Genomic DNA, 19,211 nt, shown 5'->3' with positions numbered 1-19,211 from the left:
TTCCCCTCTGCGGTTGCCCCCTTAACGGTTTATACAGTTAGTCACCCCAGGAAGCAGCTGCACAGCCAGCACTAGGATGTGCACACATCTCAAAGTCGACATTTTAATTGAGACCATTCTTTTCTAATTATCAATTATCATGATAACATAAATTATTCGACATAGACGAACAGCAGGGGTATACAGCCTACTGTCCCAGCCCGACGAGTTGATGGAGTGAGCTCTCCGCGCGGGAACAATGCCGAGACCTCATGGAGATTTGCCAATCTAAGATCTCTCGGCGTGGGGTAACTGAAGAAGGCAATTGGAGATACGTACAACGCAGATCCTACACAGCTTGGCAAGGCGATTGGCAAGAGATCATGTGGCACTACGGAGAAACAGTTATATTACGGAATAATATCGTTCATAGTAACTAACTTACCGGATGGTCTCATCCACCTTGCAAATCATGCCATCAAAAATCAAACTGCCTTTGGGCGCTGAGTTGTCCCTGCGGCATCTCGGCCGAGCATCTCATCCCACGCCGACTCCAGCCAGTTTGGGGTAAGAATATAAGCTCCGTCAATTCTTCCATTCTGTCCATTCAAGCTCTCTCTTTTGCGTTTCTTCTTGTTAAATTGTTTAAACAATTCTACTTCTTCAAATTGAATTGCTCACTCGGTATATACGGACGGCAGCATGAGGGCCAGTCTTCCCCTCAGGAGTTTCTCCGCATCTTGTCGCGGCCAGGTCCGCCCTACGCTCTCTAAGTCTCCCCGGACGAGGAATACCCAGACAGCACACTCGACGAGAAGGTGGAATAGTAGTAATGCTTCTTCGGGAACTGCGTTCTGGACTACCAGTCGTGCTTTGGCCTTGGCTGCAGTCGTCGGCGCTGGAGCTTATACCGCTGCTGCTCCGCGCTCGACGTCATCGGTCACAGCTGCGAAGGATCCTACTTATGGAGACATTACACAGTTTGAAAAGGTACCGAAGCCTGTATGTTACTTTATGCATACAACATTGACATAGACTAGGCAATTGCCGAGCTTCGAGCTGAACTGGGCGAAGACGCAATTAGCACCGACGACGATGACCTCCACGAACATGGTTACTCAGAATGGTCGACCGTCAACGCCGAGCGACTACCGGTCGCCATTGCATATCCCAGATCCACCGAAGAAGTTTCAAAAATTGCCAAGGTCTGCCACAAATACAGAATGCCCATGGTTCCTTACTCCGGAGGATCTAGTCTCGAGGCCAATTTCTCTGCTCCTTATGGCGGTATGACCATTGACTTTGCGTTTATGGATAAGATCTTGGAAGTGCATGCAGACGATCTAGATGTCGTGGTCCAACCGTCCATCCCCTGGATGCAGCTGAACAGCGAGTTGGCTTACACTGGCCTCTTCTTCCCTGTGGATCCTGGCCCATCGGCTAAGATTGGTGGCATGGTTGGTACTAACTGCAGTGGTACCAATGCAGTCCGCTATGGTACCATGAAGGATTGGGTGATCAACTTGACAGTGGTATTGGCCGATGGACGCGTTATCAAGACCAGGAGACGGCCTCGCAAGACTTCTGCGGGTTACAACTTGACTGGCATGTTCGTTGGTTCGGAAGGTACATTGGGTATCGTGACCGAAATCACTCTCAAGCTTGCCCCCATTCCGGATGAGTTGCGTGTCGGTATTGTGACTTTCCCCACCGTTCGAGATGCCGCCGCCGCTGCCATGCAGGTTATTCGCAAGTCCATCCCCGTGCAGGCAATGGAGATTATGGACGAAGTTCAAATGAACGTCATTAACCGTGCTGGTGGCACCGGACGAACATGGAGAGAGGAGCCAACCTTGTTTTTCAAGTTTTCTGGCACCACCGCTCAGGTTGCAGATAGCATTCAAAACACCAAGAAGATTGCACAGAACAATAAGTCTACCTCCTTTGAGTTCGCCAAGGATGATCAAGAAGCGCATGCTCTTTGGTCGGCACGCAAGGAGTCTCTGTGGAGTAATCTAGCTTTGCGTCCGGAGGGAGGCGAAGTCTGGTCTACTGATGTGGCGGTACCTTTGTCTCGACTTCCAGACATTATCGGTACGTTCTAGCCCCCCTTCCTGCGGATGATATGTACTGACCGGAATAGAAAAATCCAAGGAGCAGCTCAATGAGTTGAACATCTTTGCCAGTATCTTGGGACACATTGGCGACGGCAACTTCCACAGCAGCATCTTGTACAGCCGCAAGAACCGCGAAGAGACAGAGCGCGTCGAGAAGGTGGTTCACGACATGGTCGACCGTGCCATTGAGATGGACGGTTCCTGCACGGTACACCTGAACCCTACCCAAAAGAAACAAACATATTATTATATGCTAACATAAGCTTCAGGGCGAACACGGCATCGGTCTTGGCAAAAAAGAGTACCTCATCAAAGAACTCGGCCCTGACACAATCGATATCATGCGCAGCGTCAAACGTGCCCTTGATCCTCATTGGTTGATGAACCCAGGCAAGATCTTTGAATACTCTCGGGACAGCAAACCCGTTCAACACACGACAGATATCGAGTCTGCGCGTTTGGTGGGTGCAGAGAAGAAGAAAAGTAATTGATCCAGTATATAAATGTACTACCATGTTGATCTTAAACGTTGAATTGGCATAATGAAAAAGTATTTGAGTGGTTAGTTACAGCATATCATGTACATACGTTGATTGATTGGCAATTTATCAAGAGCACACTATTTCTTGTCATAATTATCGAGTCTTTCAGGTTGATGTACACTACTACGTAAGTACGTATAATAGTCTATTACAAGATGAGAAGTGTCGAGGCAAAAAAAGTGAGTCAGTGGAACGAGTGGGGGGAAGGCATGACTCCCCGCAGAGGCGATATCGCAATTCTTCAACTTCAAAAATTTCCACCAAGTGTCTATATACAGCATACATCGTGTACAATTGCTGTCGGTGCAATATCAATTTGCCAAATATCTTAAACTTGTGAGTATGGCTAAGCATTTAAGATACATTCTCCGCGTTTGCATTGAGTCCGTGTCATGTTCGATGATGCCGAAACCGGCGCAGGTACAATCGTCTGGATTCAAGAGGCTACCCAAGTCTACCTTGTGCTCGCCTCTTCTGTTATACTTGCGTTACTGAACATGCTTTCATTTTGTTTCAGCTGAAGTACAGATACTAATGCATACCTTGTAAATAGAAAAGAACCCGAATCTGCGAAAAGATAAAGAATTGACCAACGCGGGGTCGCCCTGATCAAAATGTCGGCCACAATCACAAAGAAGAAATGTGGTGTCCTCGGAGCCACAGGCTCTGTAGGCCAACGATTCATTCTCCTCCTTGCTGACCACCCAAATCTGGTCCTACACAAAGTCGGCGCCTCGTCTCGCTCCGCCGGAAAGAAATACAAGGATGCTGTGAAATGGAAGCAGGCCATGCCCATGTCCAAGGAGCTCAGCGAGTTGGTTGTCCAAGAATGCACGGCGGAGAACTTTGCAGACTGCGATCTTGTGTTTTCCGGATTGGACAGTGATATTGCAGGTGATGTTGGTGAGTACCTCTAATTCGAACAAACAATAATTTAGAGACTGACAAAGGTAGAAATGCAATTCATCAAAGCTGAAATCCCCATCTTCTCCAACGCCAAAAACTACCGCAAACACCCTCTTGTCCCCCTCGTTGTTCCCACCGTCAACCCCTCCCATCTCGATCTCATCCCCTATCAACGCAAAGAATTCGGCCTCAAGAAGGGTTTCCTAGTGTGCAACTCCAACTGCGCCGTTATCGGAATTGTCATACCTTTTGCCGCTCTACAGGCCAAATTTGGTGCTGTTGAAGAAGTTGAGGTCTTTACGGAGCAAGCCGTTTCGGGTGCTGGATACCCCGGTGTTCCCTCGATGGATATCATGGATAATGTGATTCCATTCATCAGCGGAGAAGAGGATAAGCTCGAGAACGAAGCACAGAAGATTCTGGGCAGTGTGAATGCCGAGGCTACAGCCTTCCAGGAACAATCCGGTCTACGTGTGGGTGCTACATGTACGCGTGTCGGTGTGACAGATGGCCATATGGCGTTTGTCTCGCTACGATTCAAGAACAGAGACTCCATCCCCAGTGCGGAACAGGTCAAGCAGGCGCTACGAGAATACCAGTCTGAGGCTCAAAAGCTGGGCGCTCACTCCGCGCCCGAACATGCGATTGTGGTCTTCGATGAGCCTGATCGTCCTCAACCACGACTTGATCGTAACATCTCCGGTGGATATGCGGTCAGTGTTGGACGTGTCCGTGAAGGCGCGCCCGGAGGCCATTTTGATATTCGGTTTGCTTGTTTGTCGCACAATACTGTGATTGGGGCTGCGGGGTCGTCTATTTTGAATGCGGAGGTTGCGATCATCAAGGGATACATTTAAACATAGTACATAAACACATAGTAAAATTCCATCAGTTTAAGTTTAATATCTCTAGTCTTACGTAGTACAAGTGTACGAAAAATAAAAGGCGGTGGTAAGCGGCAGTAATTTTGAAAAGGCCGCACGTGACCTGTGCACCCTAAGCGGGCCCAATTCGGACTAGAGCAGCCCACACGACCCACTCGCTTAGCGAAGTTCCTGCCTGTTTTAGTTCAACATCGACACTCGCCAATTTTCATCTTCTTCTCCGCGACAGACACTTCGACAATCATCAACGGTAAAGTCGACAAACCGTCAAGATGCCTCGTGGACCGTAAGTTTAGCTCCTTCATCATTGAATGAGAGGAATTGTGATTGTATCACAATTCTGGATTCTCGACAAAAGAAAAAAACAAAACGATGAACATTGATCAAATGACTGACTCTTAACAGTAAGAAACACCAGAAGCGCTTGAGCGCCCCGGCGCACTGGCTGTTGGACAAGATGTCCGGCACCTATGCTCCTCGCGCCTCTGCCGGTCCTCACAAGCTCCGTGACTGCCTTCCCTTGATCGTCTTCATCCGCAACCGGTTCGTCCTTCAACCAACCTCGAAGCAATATGCAAGAAAACTGACTTTAGCAGTCTCAAGTACGCCTTGAACGGCCGCGAGACCAAGGCCATCCTCATGCAGCGTCTCGTCCAGGTCGACGGCAAGGTCCGCACCGACCCTACCTTCCCCGCTGGTTTCATGGACGTCATCTCCATCGAGAAGACCGGCGAGAACTTCCGTCTCATCTACGATACCAAGGGCCGCTTCACCGTGCACCGCATCCAGGCCGAGGAGGCTGAATACAAGCTCGGAAAGGTCAAGCGCGTTCAGCTTGGCAAGGGCGGGATCCCATTCTTGGTTACGCACGATGCGAGAACGTGAGTCTTGACTCTCCTTGAAAGTTCTCTGTGTCATTCAGTCGTTGGACCAAGCTTTGGTTGATCGGCGGAGGACGATATAAGAACTTGTAAGAACCGCTTGCAATTGAACAAAGTTTGCTAATTTTTGTGTCTATAGCGTCCGTTACCCCGACCCCTTGATCAAGGTCAACGACACTGTCAAGATTGACCTTGCTACCGGCAAGATCACCGACTTCGTCAAGTTCGACACTGGTGTTATCGCCATGGTCACTGGTGGTCGTAACATGGGTCGTGTTGGTGTCATCACCCACCGTGAGCGCCACGATGGTGGTTTCAACATTGTCCACATCAAGGATGCCGTTGACAATACCTTCGCTACCCGTGAATCCAACGTTTTCGTTATCGGACAGGACAAGCCCTGGATCTCCCTCCCCAAGGGCAAGGGTGTCAAGCTCTCCATTGCTGAGGAGCGTGACCGCCGCCGTGCCCAGGCCATTGCTCAGTAAATTATTCTATCGAGCATTGAGTTCGGCATGAAAATAAAAAAAGAGGAACGAACTTGGATGATACCACTTACTTACCCTTCCAAGATTTGATCGAAAAAAAGTACTTCAACCTGTTACATTTACATAAAAGTGGACAGATTGTATGTCAAGAGGTCGGTTCAGGAAGATTTTTTTTCTTGAGAAATAGAAGAATTCATCGAATTGACGAGTTAATGACACCCCCCCTACCGCGACAGCTAAGTCGCGGACTGTTTGTAGCGTGACAATGATATAATAGTTTTGTTCAACCATGTTCCCAGTATGTCCATACGTAGTAGATTTTGATGTTTCCTTGCTTGCGGTAGTCGCGGACGTGAATATTCTTTGTCCGGGTCTCTATAGGCGAGATAGATTATCTTCTTTGAAGAGTGCTATGGAGAGCCATTGCTGGCGAATATCCATCCATAATAGATGAAATCCGTCGTACAATTCACTATATAACTAGTTGTATTTGTCGAGCGAGTTTAAGATATGGGCGGGCTGATACAGCCAGACGAAATCTCGAGTGGATGCATATCAATTGATAAAAGTTCAACGTTTGATAGAAGTATCCGCTAGTTATCTCCTCAACAAGAGAATTCAACTCTGTATGTATGCTTGGGACTAGCTTCGACAAGATCAATGGCATTATCTTTGCTGATAAATATCCATGAACGAAGATTTGATTTTACATGTATGGGGATAGCTTCATGCTCTCTTAGAATCAGGTTTCCTATGTTGGCACATCATATGTACAGGAAGCGTTTGCACCAGACCAGGACCTCAGTACCCGATCATAACCAGCCGAAACACAGGGTCAGTAATAATCATCATCAGAAGAAGAATCATAATATCTGCGATTCTCCTTCTCCAGAGCATCCATCGCCCTATTACATGCTCCATCCGCAACCTCATTCTCCGACCTAGGGATCCATGTATATTCCACTGTCCCAATCTCCTTGACCTGATCATCCAAATCCGACGCCTCCTCAATGAGATCTCGATTCGCAACCGGATTTCCAGCCGAATTCATCCATCCATTGCGACACCACTTGTATATCCACGTTTTCATACAATTCACCGCATACCTCGAATCCGAAAAGATCTCCACATCCATCAGGGGCATTTCATCGAGGTCATTCTTGTATTTTGCTAGCGCGAGTTCCAGGGCCATGATTATGGCCGTTATCTCTGCGCGCTGGTTTGTAGGGTCGTCGGTGATGTAGCGCGCCCGGATTCTGTATTTGCCCCATTTGTTTTTGATGCAGGCTGCTGCTGCGGCGACGGCGTCTGAGCGGCCATTTCTACGGCAGCCGCCGTCGACGTAGATTTTCATGGTGTATACCATGTTGCTTGATGTCCCCTGACTTGATGGAGCGAGTGATATGCGCGAGTTGGGTCTCTGCAAATGATCTAGTGAATGCGGGATATGAATTTAAGTAGTGGAATCCGCCCCAATGTGTAGGTTCTCTTTTTGTTTTGCAAAAAGAAAACAATTAGGGGGGGATTTGTACCGCCAGGCTGGGCAGTTGATACAAAGAACGGCATGTCGATAGATTAGGAACTGATAGGTCGAATTTAGACGGTAATTTCCGCCGTCTCGCCCTTAGGTACTTTCCGTCGAGACTAAGAAAACCTATTTAAATATTTTGTACTTTTTCTTTGCGTACATAGAATCTATGTGGGAATAGCTTCATAACTCTTGTTTTAGGGCTATATAACCCAGATTAGGAAATAAATTGCCGTGATATGTAAACGATCAAGTACTCCGTAGCCGAGGGTACGATCGTCGGGATAGCCTCGGATCATTCACTGTTTAGGTATGTGCTCTCATAGAGTTTACAATATGGGATTAGTTGTTTGGAGATCAATTTGCTACCAGTCGATATTAGAAGTATTGTAAAGAGATGAGGGTGCAGAGTAGCAACGGTTTTGATATTTTGCTACTCCCGAGGTCAATTTTGTGGTTCGGAACAGAATCTAGACAGGCAATCACTCCCTTTGTATGTATACATGAATGGGAATAGCTTCACGCTCTTGTCCTTTGCTTGCTTGCTTGTTTCTGTTTCAGGCAAATTCACCTCGGCACCGAGCTGTCTCAGGCATAGAATACTACCTAGGTACCGTTAACCAGCCTTGGCAGCTACAGGTTTCTCCGTGTATAGATTCAGGATATTTGAATACTGACTGGGTACGTATCTGAAGCAATTACGTACTTTTAGGGCTTCGATCCCCATGCAAGCCGTATTTTGCATACATGAACAATGCCATTGTCCTCGTCATTACTACATACTTGCAAGGCATGAAACTGGGTTCTGAGAATGGGTATACATCCCTGCTTAATATATGCATTTATTATTGCATCTGAATATTAGGCCTGAAAGCTCATCTGGCAGATGTTGGCGCCACTGACAGAAGGTTAGGCATATACTACATACATGACTTCCTTCCACTCTGCGTTATACACAGCCATTTTGAGTACGATGGCTAGATATCAGGTACCTGGGTACGTGGTGACGTACCTACAGTATATAGGCTGATCCATAGGTAGATCCTTGTCAATACCCGCCAGTCTACGCAAGCACATTGATACATTGATGCATACACTTCCCGAGGTCACACGTAACACCTGCATTTCTATATCATATCCGGCCTGGCTGAAAGATCCATGCATTAACCAATCCGATACCACTTACTGTAAAGGGCTTCGCGTCACCAAATTAAATGCATTGATACACAAGATCCCTACCTTCCCGAAAAGAAAAAAAAAAATTACTTGAAATTTTCAATTGATCTGATTCAACTACGGTAAGTTACTGGGGCTGTAACTATCCAATGGCGTTGAAATATGAGGTTAGGGCTTGAAAAAATGATTCCCATCGAATGGAAGGTCGATGATGAGGTGAGGTTTATTAGTTTCTTAGGATATTGCCAAAGCGTTTATTATTATTATTATTATTATCAACATACAATTGGAATCAGAGGAACGATTTACTCGGGGTTTCTCAGGTAATGCAGGCAGTGATGCCTGATATGTGACGCTCTACCAGCCTGATGCCCTGAAGAAATCATGCCTCGCAGGTAGTATCGAGATACATGAAAATATCTTGATTAGGTAGATCTCATATGCTTGGATAATAGGCACATTGCGTCTACCCAAATCCTGGCTGTGTAGAGGCAAATAAGTAATCAGGGTATGTCAGATGTAAGAAATAAGAAACCATCATCGATGGGTGAGCATTGACCTGCTCGCGCTTGTAGCGGTATTCTTCAAAGCAGGAATATCCAGCGTGATCAGTTTCAAGTACCATAGCATGGATCAGGTGGCCTCTCTAGGTATATCGAGTGCTTAACTGCATCGCTGCATGAATGCATGTATGTATCTAATAATAGTAAAAAGAATGACAAACGACAAAACGGTGGTAACAACATGAACACTTGTATAATTGCGCAGGGATATCTGATATAAGTCAAAACGAACGCCGTAAGCAAACCAGCAAGCAAGTAACTCAAAAAGCAACATTCTACACATCGTGATCCGCATTTTGTCCCCTCTCTCTATCGTGGTATATATATATGATACTACTGCAAAACACCCAAGCAATGACTATATAAAAAATGAATGTAGGTAATTTGGGCAAAATCATCAATAGCAAACAAATCAGAGGCAGACAACAATCAGCTAAAACAACCGGAACCAAAAAAATTCAAATAAGTCCCCAAAAAAAGTGCGTTGTATCGGACGGATTGAAAACAGACTCGTGGGCAAACCCTAAAACGGCAAAAGAGACAAAAGGCAGACATTCGGATAGTTATCAGATTGGTTGGTTGACAAGCAAGCGATCGCAGATCAAGCTAGTTGGGTTAAAATGTGTGTTTATACATCATAGAATGGCAGAACGAAGCCGAAACACTGCAACAAAAAAAGAAAAAAAGAAAAATGGTTGGTGGGATGGGTTAGGTCGTGGTGAACAGCTCATCAAGAGCTGCCTCACCATGTTGTCGATATTCGATGATGTGTGGTAAGAGGAAGGGTATGCCAGGCGTAACTTTCATTGCGTGTCGGTATGGGGCGTAGTTGTTGGAGGAGTCTGATAGGTAGGATACGTTTTGTGGTGTGAGGGAGTAGACGTTGACTGCTTGCGACTGGTTGGAAGGTGTGTTGGATGGGGTGGTAATGGCGGTGGTTGAATTAACCCAGAGAAAGTTTATGCTGATGTGTTGGAGGCCGTGGATCAGAGCGAGAGTTGAATTATAATTTCGCATGTTATGAAGTATCTATATCTGTAAGCTTGTATCCTCTGATGGCAACCTTGAAAGGAAGATACTCACTTGAATACATTCTTGGATAAGCTGCACAAACTCTGGCATTGCGGTACAGCAGTCTCTTACAGCCATGGCTAAATCATACCATCGCGTATGCAAGACCCCAGTGATCGAATTCTGTTCATCCATGAGCTGTTCACGCGACAGCTGAGCAAACATTGACTGATCAGAGCGAGTCAATGATCGTGCTAGATCCGTTGGTGAAAGGGCCGCCAACAAATCGTCCAAGTATTTCGCTCGGGTGTCCAGCCTTTTGTGCCAGTCCACGTTTGGTACATGGATGTATGTCTGTCGAAATCGGATCGCGATGACACTGAGCTTTTTCAGAATAGATATCAAATTGGCGGGGTATTTTTGAAACAAGTCTTGTATAGGGCCAGCAATGAAATCAAGACTTGACTTGGCCGTTTGTTTAGGGGGCTCTTTCCCATTTACGAAGTGATTAAGGCATTGCACAATAGCCTTGTGGGCGAATGGGCTCTTTTGTTGAAGCAGCTGTATGTCTGCATCAGTAACGAATATTTTCATCACAGAGAGAAATGGGGAGGGCTACCTTCTCGACTTCCCGATATTTAGGAAGCTCGTACTGGTGTGCCTGCAAATGATTCAAAAGAATGATATACAACGCATTATGCTGCAAAAAGAACCAATCTGCTTCGGTAGCCGGGAATCCCAACGAACATCTCACCCACGCCTCAAACGGTACCGCCTTGAAATGCATTTGGCTCTCAGCCTCAATCTCGGCCGCAATGACCGACGGCTCAAGACTTCGGAGAGCTTGCGATGGATACCAACTCCACTGCAAATTCATCGGCATCGTTGTCTGACACCTCCGCAGGATCTCCTCGACTTTCTGACTCTGTGTCAGGGTAGGAATGAATTGTAATTCATAAGGCGGTAGCAGTGAATTCAAAAACGTCTCGAGAACATTGCCATTCCGTCGATGCAGAATTGTGCGTGGTTGATTGTTGTCATGGAAGAAACCGAATCGAATGACTAGACTGATTTGGCGAACGTCAAAACTCCACAGCACAGTTTGAGCATCGTCTTCCCACCAACGCTGGTAGAGATGTTGGAAGCTCGGGGTTTCCGATGTTGCGGTGAATAATAAGGGGTAGGTTTGTAATTGATTGTTCTGTGCCATATCCAGGTTCATATTCGTAGTCTGGCTATCGTTTCCGCCCTCTTGCCCTCGAGGTATGGACGAAGATGATGTTCTGGTAACATCAAAAGAGTCGTAATGACCTGCTGAGGAAGTCGGCGTCGGCGTCATATAGTTGGCAGATAAATCAGGAGTAAAAGAAGAGCCAGGAAAATAAACCTGAAGAGGCATATCCCCTAAATCTGAAGTCGAGGTCGGGATCGACATTGGATGATAGACCCACGAATCATCTGGAGCAGCTGTCATCATGATTGCCAACCACCCAATCCAATACTCAACCGTTGAAAGAGTTTTCTGATTTGATAAGTTTCTGTATCTTGTCTGACGGATGGCAGATGACAGACATTCGAGACAATAGCAGAGTTACTAAATGCCCATTTCGTCACCTACTCGAGAACCTGTGGGTATGACATGACATGGCCGGTGTTGATCAAAACGGCTGGAAAGAAAAACGACAGTCTCCTCGTGTGCTATGTCTGTAGTCGTCCGTCTCGGCTGGAATCTCAACGTATATGTATGGATGTATTGGTGTCTAGTATCAGAACAAGGTGACGAACCGGTGAGAGAGTTGAGAAGACACAGGATAAAATGAGATAAGATGCGTTGTGCAGTTGTGCAGTTGTCGGTCGGTGGTGGCGGCCAGGTTCTAGACGCTTGCTTGCTGTCTTTTGAGATACCTAGTTACTTGTTCGTTACCAGGGGCGGTGCAGCCAGCTGCATGTATATGAACCCTGGCAAGAAGAAAATAGAATCTTCTGGACAGCTGTTAGACCTGGTACAACATATGCCGGAGGTGCCGTTAAGTCTGTACAGTGATCTGTAATCGATTTGATGAATACAAAAGAAAGCTACAGTCGTAGAAGCAGAAGCTGGGTTTGCCACGCGTAGTCTAGTCTCCCTGGATTCTGACGAAGGCGACGGACAGACGAGTTCTATATTTTTCTGTCCCTCTATTTTCTTCTCGTAATGCCTTGGCCAGTCAGATCCAAAAGCAAAGTGTAGGTTGAGTGGTTGGATCGAGGAGGAGAGGGGTGGGCGCGTACCTTATCTGTTTAGTGTAGCTCCACTAAACGGCAGGTGTATGTACTGCGCGCTATGTCCCTAAAGCACCAGCACCAAATCGAGTCATAGACTGGACCGTGAACATCCATTCGGAGAGGCCGTAGGAGGTATAAACAGAATAAATGCAAAAGACAGAATTTGAGAGGCGAGAAGAGGGGTGGACATTTTCCACCGGTGGGTACAAAGTAGGGCAAATTTGGTATATGTACGGAGTACGGGACTAACACCTAGTTTTAGGGCTAGTATTTGCGTAATGGTATGGATCCTGGTTTCTGGATTCGCACTAGCCAGGTTAGCTCCGTAGAATAGTGTGTAAGATCAAAGGAGTGTGCATTTCGGCCTGCGATGTGGTTTGCCAGTGTCATTCTACTAGGACTAATGTTGGTCGGACGTACCGGTATGGTATTTACGGTAAATTACGTATGTGGTCTATAGGCGTATGGATGACCCGAGACGCTGGATCAAAAGCCCTCTGTTGGTTCTGACCCACCAGACTATTATTATGTGCTGGTTCATCATTCATGACTTCATAGAAAGCGGACATGGGGCGATGAATGTTCGGATTCAGTTAGTACTAGTTGATCGAGGGCATCCTTACTACGTAGTATGTTTAACAGCCTGGATTAGCCGGAGAAAACGGAGAACAATACGGAATACTATTCCTACTAAAGTAAGCAGTCTACTATGTCCCGTCATACATTTCAACTGTTGCCCTCGTAGATACGATAATTACGCCGAGCCTGCGAGCAGTTCGTTCCAAGCGTGGTATTGTATGTATTGCAGTTCTGTCTTCTCCCTGACGAATGACCACCCCGTGTAACAATCCTGTCGAGTTACTAGAGTCTAGAGTCCGTAGCCCGTACCACATCCACATTACCGCCTGACCCGCCTTTTATAATTTTGGCAAGTATTGTCGTATCATGCATGGTATGGCGTACTTAGATCAGACAGTATCTCATGCACTAACTAATTACCAGCAATGCTCAATCGTCGTTGGTTACTATTCCCTTGTTAAGAACGGCTTGTTTGAATCCATGAATGTCATTTGACGTGAAAAATATTTTACGATTGGACCGCTTCCATTTCATCTAGAAGGATAAATTGGGGTGACCAATAATAGGACAATCTTAAGTCTTATTTCCAACTATTCCATCTTCATTGTTTCAATTCTTTGTGTGTGGTTCTTGAGGGCCGGACCTGCATATACCCGGAAAAGGTCAAAAACGGCCTGTCGTCGCCCACCATGTAAAAAAAAGAAACGGAAGGCATGAACGTCAGAGGTGGAGAGAGGCGGTCAGGAAGAAAAGCAAAGTAACGAAGACAGAATAAATACGCAACGTTGCCCGGTTGCAGATGAGTTGAGCAACCACCTAATGCCGGACGATGCACATCAGATCAGACAGACCGCCATTGTAAGAAGTGACATGGCTTGCCCCGTTTCTGGAAGACCAGGAGCACAGCAATATGCGATGAAGAACTCGGTGAATGTACAGAGAAAGACCATTGTGTCGTCATACCGGCAAGTCCTGGCCCTCCATGTAGATTCATTGTCAGAACTTGGATAATCTATATCACCTTCTTTGTCTCTCTTCCAAGATTTCCCCATGACTGTTTCAAGCATATGATTGAACTGACTATTCTAGAAAGCAAGAAAGAAGATCTGATTGATGCCTTACAAAAATAAATTAATCTTCCCAGCGGGTGTGGCTGCTCACTGCCTCAGCCATCTGTATCGTGCCGGGATATCCACTCCCATCCGGAGTACAAGGTTTACTAGTCGATGTTTTCGACCTCTTTTTTGCTTTTCTTCTTTTCTTTTCCACATCATTTACTTGTCTAACGCACGTGGCTATGTTTGCTTACAGGTACTTGTATAACTGGCTGTGCTGTGTATAAGAGTGTTTGCTAGAAGCCTAGAACTTGATATCTGGAAGTTTGAACCTCGAGACCAAGACTCGAGTGCAACTATGTGACAGGTCTGCTGCCAAAACATAGTAATTTTCACCTTGATCGTTGATCATCGGATGTGTCTTTGAGTTCGTAGTCTAGTGAATTACAGAGTAGCTGCCCTCCTTGACGCCCCGGCGGAAGCGAGCGAAGCATGATTCGTTTGATCGATGTCGTGTCAGGTTCATATTGAATGCAGCATATTAATGGGTAAAGATCTAAGTTAAGATAAAAGGACGTTTTATTATCCCGTATTAGGACAAAAATAGCGATCAAAGTTAAAACAGACAGACAGCTAGGCACGGCAATACTGAATCGAAATACAAACTCCCCGACTTTGCCGAAATCGAAGTGAACATGCTTCGAAGCATCTATTTTCGGGACGTTGCATCTCTTGAACCCTAAGTAACGGACTAATTACGGAGTGTTCAACGTCACAGACTTTCAGACGTCGTTATTCTCTTTTTATTTCCGCTTCTTCGGAGTTGAGGAAGTTCAGCTTCACTTTTTAGAGTTTTTGTTTCAGAAACGTTACCGAATACGTAAACTTTAAAAAACGTACCAAAAAGGGGCGGGGGGAGGGGCAAAAGTGACAAGGGAGCCGTCCCAAGAACTCGGGTATGAGCCTCGTCGGCTGGCTCCGGAATTATCAAAATGAATTCTTTCAAATCATGCAATGATCATTACCATGTTTCGAGCTGGGCATTGAAGATGGATGGGTCCTTCGTTCGTCGAGTGAGTCATGATAATGCAACGTAATATAGACTAGATTCATGACTACACAATGTCCGGAGTATAACCAGCTATCTACGATTATTCTTGGGGGAAAAAATAGCAGCCTACGTAGTCCTGCAGAATTTTATTGATCACAAGGTGCCGTCTTTGAGAGCGATACGCTTGCCTGATAAGGAAGGAGAATAGATAAGCGTGAGATGCTCTTCTGGATATCAGTACGGAGATGTGAACACATGCATCTTATATAAAAATTGGCTCTTTATGATTCTCTAGGGTACGTGGTGAGCCCTACCTCATTGAGATGGTCGAGGGCTTATCTGGCATGAAGTTGAATGAATATAATTCTATGTTTTCGTCCCGCCTTCACGTCCCGCCTTCAAAGTTTTTTCCCAAGGAAGCATGCAAGACGGGGACGATTTCCGATTCTGGTACCCAAGGAACGGACCGCCATTAGCCGCTCCGTACCATACTATTGTACGGAGTACCATGTACCATGGAAAGCAGTTACCATTCAGATGCAAATATTGTATCGCATCGTAATGGCCTCCTCAAGAGGGCCGAAGGCAAGAATCAAGGTTTAATATATGGACATATAAGATGGAGCCAACCAGCACAACCAATTGCAACGGGAGGCCAGTCCCAGAGTCATCGACCCATACTACGTAAATACCCAATAACTCGTCGCCATAGCAGTTGAAACAGTATCCAGAAAACTGAGTTCGCTTATTAGCTCTCAGACGCCACTCTTCCTGTATTTGCCGTCGTATAGTTAGGTACCAAGCGAGGCATGTTTCAAAGACCGATGTACATCGGCTCAGAATTCAGGAACAGGCTTAGCGGGTGGCAAAGACAGCCACCTACTTTCTGCGTTGTATGTTCATACCACGAAATGTCGTCTCCTTTCCCTCGGCGTTCTTTATTGGAGAGAGCCCAAAAAGTGATGGAAACCTAGATGGCAAATTGCCAACCAAACATATTTTGCAGAGCCCCATCTCAGCTCTCACCGTCACTTTGGTGCCCACAACTGCCGATGCCATGTTTACGGACGATGGCCACTCATATCGCGGTGTTTCGTGTCAAGAATATTTGTCTGTTAGAAATATTGCATAGCAATGTATTCGTTTTACATGTGATTCTGCAGCTATGTTTCTATACAGAAAATACATAGGCAAAACTTCATACTCATAGGCGCGGACGTACGGAGGACTGACAATGATCTCCAGATCCAAGCTAAATGCTTACGCACAGCCTGGGGCTATCCAGTCTCTGTATGGTTAATAGCGACGTACTATAGGAGTAGTAATACCTAAATAAGTATTAGGCACCTCTCAACCTGCGTAAAACTAGTGGTTGGTAGTTGGTACTCATCCTCTCGGTAGTTGATCATCGTGTAGATTCTCCATGGCTGATATGGAGATTAGGTACTCCGAAATGCCTGGAGGTGATGACAACTATGTAGATCAATTGGACCGAATATTTGAAAATACATCAAAAGACTACGTAGCAATTGCAACATCCGATGATACGAAATCTATACTCCTGTATCTCCTGAAATACAATAACCTTTCAATGCCTCCATTGCCGAGGATACAGTCAGTGGTGGATACTTTAGTAAATGGTCACGCATTACGTAGATCTATCTAACACATTGCCTCAAAAGACTCAAATATATTATTTTCTCTTCAAGAAACTCAGATTATGTCGAATTTTCCATCGACAATTAGTCTTTTCAATTACTTGTTTAGTGTGTCCCAGAAACTTGGTTACTGGGAATTCGACCCCATCGCGCGAGAGATCAAAGCACCCTTTTTTGGCACTTAATAGTCAATACATTACGTACTCAATGACCTTGGCCCGACCCCTTGATATTTTGAGTTTGTTCCGTATCCTTGGGATTCTGAGCCCAATGAGCTGCGTTCTAAGACCGTCGATTTGGAATTATCAAAGGCTAGCGATTATCTAGAGGCTAAAGTTATGTGGTTAAGAACCGTTAAGCTTCGATGATTGTTAGGCTACCGGTAGAGGCTTGAAAATACGCTACTGTAGTAACTTGGTGTAGACCGCGTAGTTAATTAACTAACTAGTCAATCGTGTTTAGTCAATTGTCCCATTTCGAGAATATAGGAATTATCACAGATAAGACACCAATAATCATTGCGCTCAATCGCTAGTAAAAATGGCCACGATCATAATGTTGTGGTTTAATGATATCAAAAAAAAAGTGATACCTCACATTTCTCCCGAGGAGTTATCTCCTCGGCAAATTCTCGCCACTTCATTTTCTCAAGATTGGGTACTCCTTGATTTGTTCGAAGTGCCTTCTTCACCCACATGAATCGAGACAATCGACTGGTTGTTCAATCTCTCATTCCTAGTTTGTGGCAATTGATCCATTCTATTCTAGCCTGGCCGATACGTAGGGCTTTTAATCTTCGGTGCCTTTTCCCAAAATACGATAGTCAAATATGCAAAGCACGACCCTTCTCGTTTTTCTTTGTTTCCTTTTTTCTTTGTTTTCTTTTTTTGTTTATTGCTTCTTTTAGAGTTTGGGGAATGGAAATTCTTGGGTTGTATTATCATTTGCCAACTTGTGTATGGTTGTCGCTGGATTGTTATTTCAATACTGATACATGATAGACTCGAAAGGAAATAGGCATCTAGAGTCGGAAATCCTGGGATTCTTTTTGGTGTATGAGTTCTTCTAAGTGTAATAATCCTGATAGGTCTTTCTACACGTGGCGATCCGATGCTTGTGGAGGAAGGTATTAGTGTATGATTGATGAACGCAGCAGGAAGCATCGATTAGTACCGGATTCAGTCGCCACGATTGATTGGATTCATTACATACAGCCGAAACACCATGCGAGTTATACAAACAGAACGACTCGGAGATATATGTACATAGAACGGCCAGGTGTCGCGAAACATGCAATATATGTATGTAGTTACCTGTGGACAGAGTTCATACATCTCGATTCCGTCTCATCAGCGCAACTAAAATAGCGACAACCAGGACTAAAATTGCTGAAGCAACTTTCGGAAAATATGTCTGCGACAGAGCGGCTTCCTTTGAGGTCGTCGTCGTCACCTCTGGTACCACTTTGGGCATCTTCACTGCTCCTGATTCAATCGGCTTGACTGACTCTGTTTGCTCGGATGGGATTTTGATGTCTTCGTTGAGCTCTGGGTTGATGGGATCATCTTGAGTCTCCATCAAAGATGTTTGGTCAGTATCAAAAGTCACAGTTGTGGAGGCGCTCTCATCCGTCGACCCTGACCTCAAAGATGCATTGGAAGAGCCAGCCGACCGACCCAACTCCAACAGCAAATTCGCAATATCCTCATGCTCATAACTCCTAGCTATAATAAACGGAGTCCTGCCATACCAATCCTTCCTCCAAAGGTCCGCCCCAGCATCTACCAATCGACGTACTGCGTCGGCACTACCGTCAACCACCGCCAGTTCAAGATACGCATTCAAAGCAGTTGTCTCATGGGTCAATTTCGCACCACGCTCGATGAGTAAGACATTGAGCGAAGAGTAGTTCCTTGCACTACGCATTTCGAGAGGTGTAGCACCCCACTGATCGAGGGCGTCGACATTGGCACCAGCATCAAGGAGGATTTCCCCGGCTTTGTGACAAACATATAAAGCTGCTAGATGCAATGGTGTTCGTCCGTAATTGTTTTTGACATTAAGGTCAGCACCGTGGGAGATCAATTGACGAATGATTTCTTCGTTGTCATTCGAAACAGCATGATGAAGAGCTGTCTCGCCCATATCTGGATCTTTGCCATTGATGTCTTCATTAAAATCTTTGGATAGACGTTCTGTGACTTCATCGGTCAAATCGGCATAAGCCAGTGACAACAGGGCAAGAGGTTCGCTGTCAACGGACATTTCTGTATCCGTGCGGCGAGGGGGTAAGATTATTGTACCGGTATCGGTTCGTTTTGCTGGCAGAAAGTCGAGTTCATCACTGCCATGCCTCTTCTTCTCTTCTCGCTGTCGTCTGGCTTCTCGAAGCATTTGAAGGATTTTGCTATGGTTTACCTCTCGAGCAATACGGATCGGTGTTCGACCAAATTTATCTTTGATGGTGGGATCAGCACCATGATCTAGAAGTACTTTGGCTGTATTCTCGTTTCCCAATCGAGCGACAT

The 19,211-nt window shown here is 45.7% G+C and overlaps 4 protein-coding genes across 4 annotated transcripts; 3 read left to right on the top strand and 1 right to left on the bottom strand.

Moving 5' to 3' along the window:
- Nucleotides 1-681: 681 nt before the first annotated feature.
- EYB26_008893 (uncharacterized protein) lies at nt 682-2,587 on the top strand (the record flags this gene model as incomplete). Its single annotated transcript, XM_054268144.1, has 4 exons — nt 682-969; nt 1,020-2,073; nt 2,123-2,304; nt 2,366-2,587. 4 exons carry the CDS (start codon nt 682-684, stop codon nt 2,585-2,587), a joined length of 1,746 nt encoding a protein of 581 aa, XP_054124119.1.
- A 665-nt stretch (nt 2,588-3,252) lies between these two features.
- On the top strand, nt 3,253-4,401 carry EYB26_008892 (uncharacterized protein; the record flags this gene model as incomplete). The annotated part of the gene is made up of 2 exons (XM_054268143.1): nt 3,253-3,541; nt 3,593-4,401. 2 exons carry the CDS (start codon nt 3,253-3,255, stop codon nt 4,399-4,401), a joined length of 1,098 nt encoding a protein of 365 aa, XP_054124118.1.
- A 299-nt stretch (nt 4,402-4,700) lies between these two features.
- On the top strand, nt 4,701-5,797 carry EYB26_008891 (uncharacterized protein; the record flags this gene model as incomplete). Its single annotated transcript, XM_054268142.1, has 4 exons — nt 4,701-4,714; nt 4,834-4,971; nt 5,025-5,309; nt 5,449-5,797. The coding sequence occupies 4 exons, from the start codon at nt 4,701-4,703 to the stop codon at nt 5,795-5,797; spliced, it is 786 nt and encodes a 261-aa protein (XP_054124117.1).
- A 3,975-nt stretch (nt 5,798-9,772) lies between these two features.
- Nucleotides 9,773-11,552, bottom strand: EYB26_008890 (uncharacterized protein; the record flags this gene model as incomplete). The annotated part of the gene is made up of 3 exons (XM_054268141.1): nt 9,773-10,093; nt 10,148-10,636; nt 10,695-11,552. 3 exons carry the CDS (start codon nt 11,550-11,552, stop codon nt 9,773-9,775), a joined length of 1,668 nt encoding a protein of 555 aa, XP_054124116.1.
- Between the last annotated feature and the right edge of the window lie 7,659 nt (nt 11,553-19,211).

Source organism: Talaromyces marneffei, chromosome 7, assembly GCF_009556855.1.
Source record: "Talaromyces marneffei chromosome 7, complete sequence".
Classification (NCBI taxonomy): domain Eukaryota; kingdom Fungi; phylum Ascomycota; class Eurotiomycetes; order Eurotiales; family Trichocomaceae; genus Talaromyces; species Talaromyces marneffei.
Note: the sequence above shows the minus strand (reverse complement) of the source record. Positions and strands in the feature narration are given on the sequence as shown.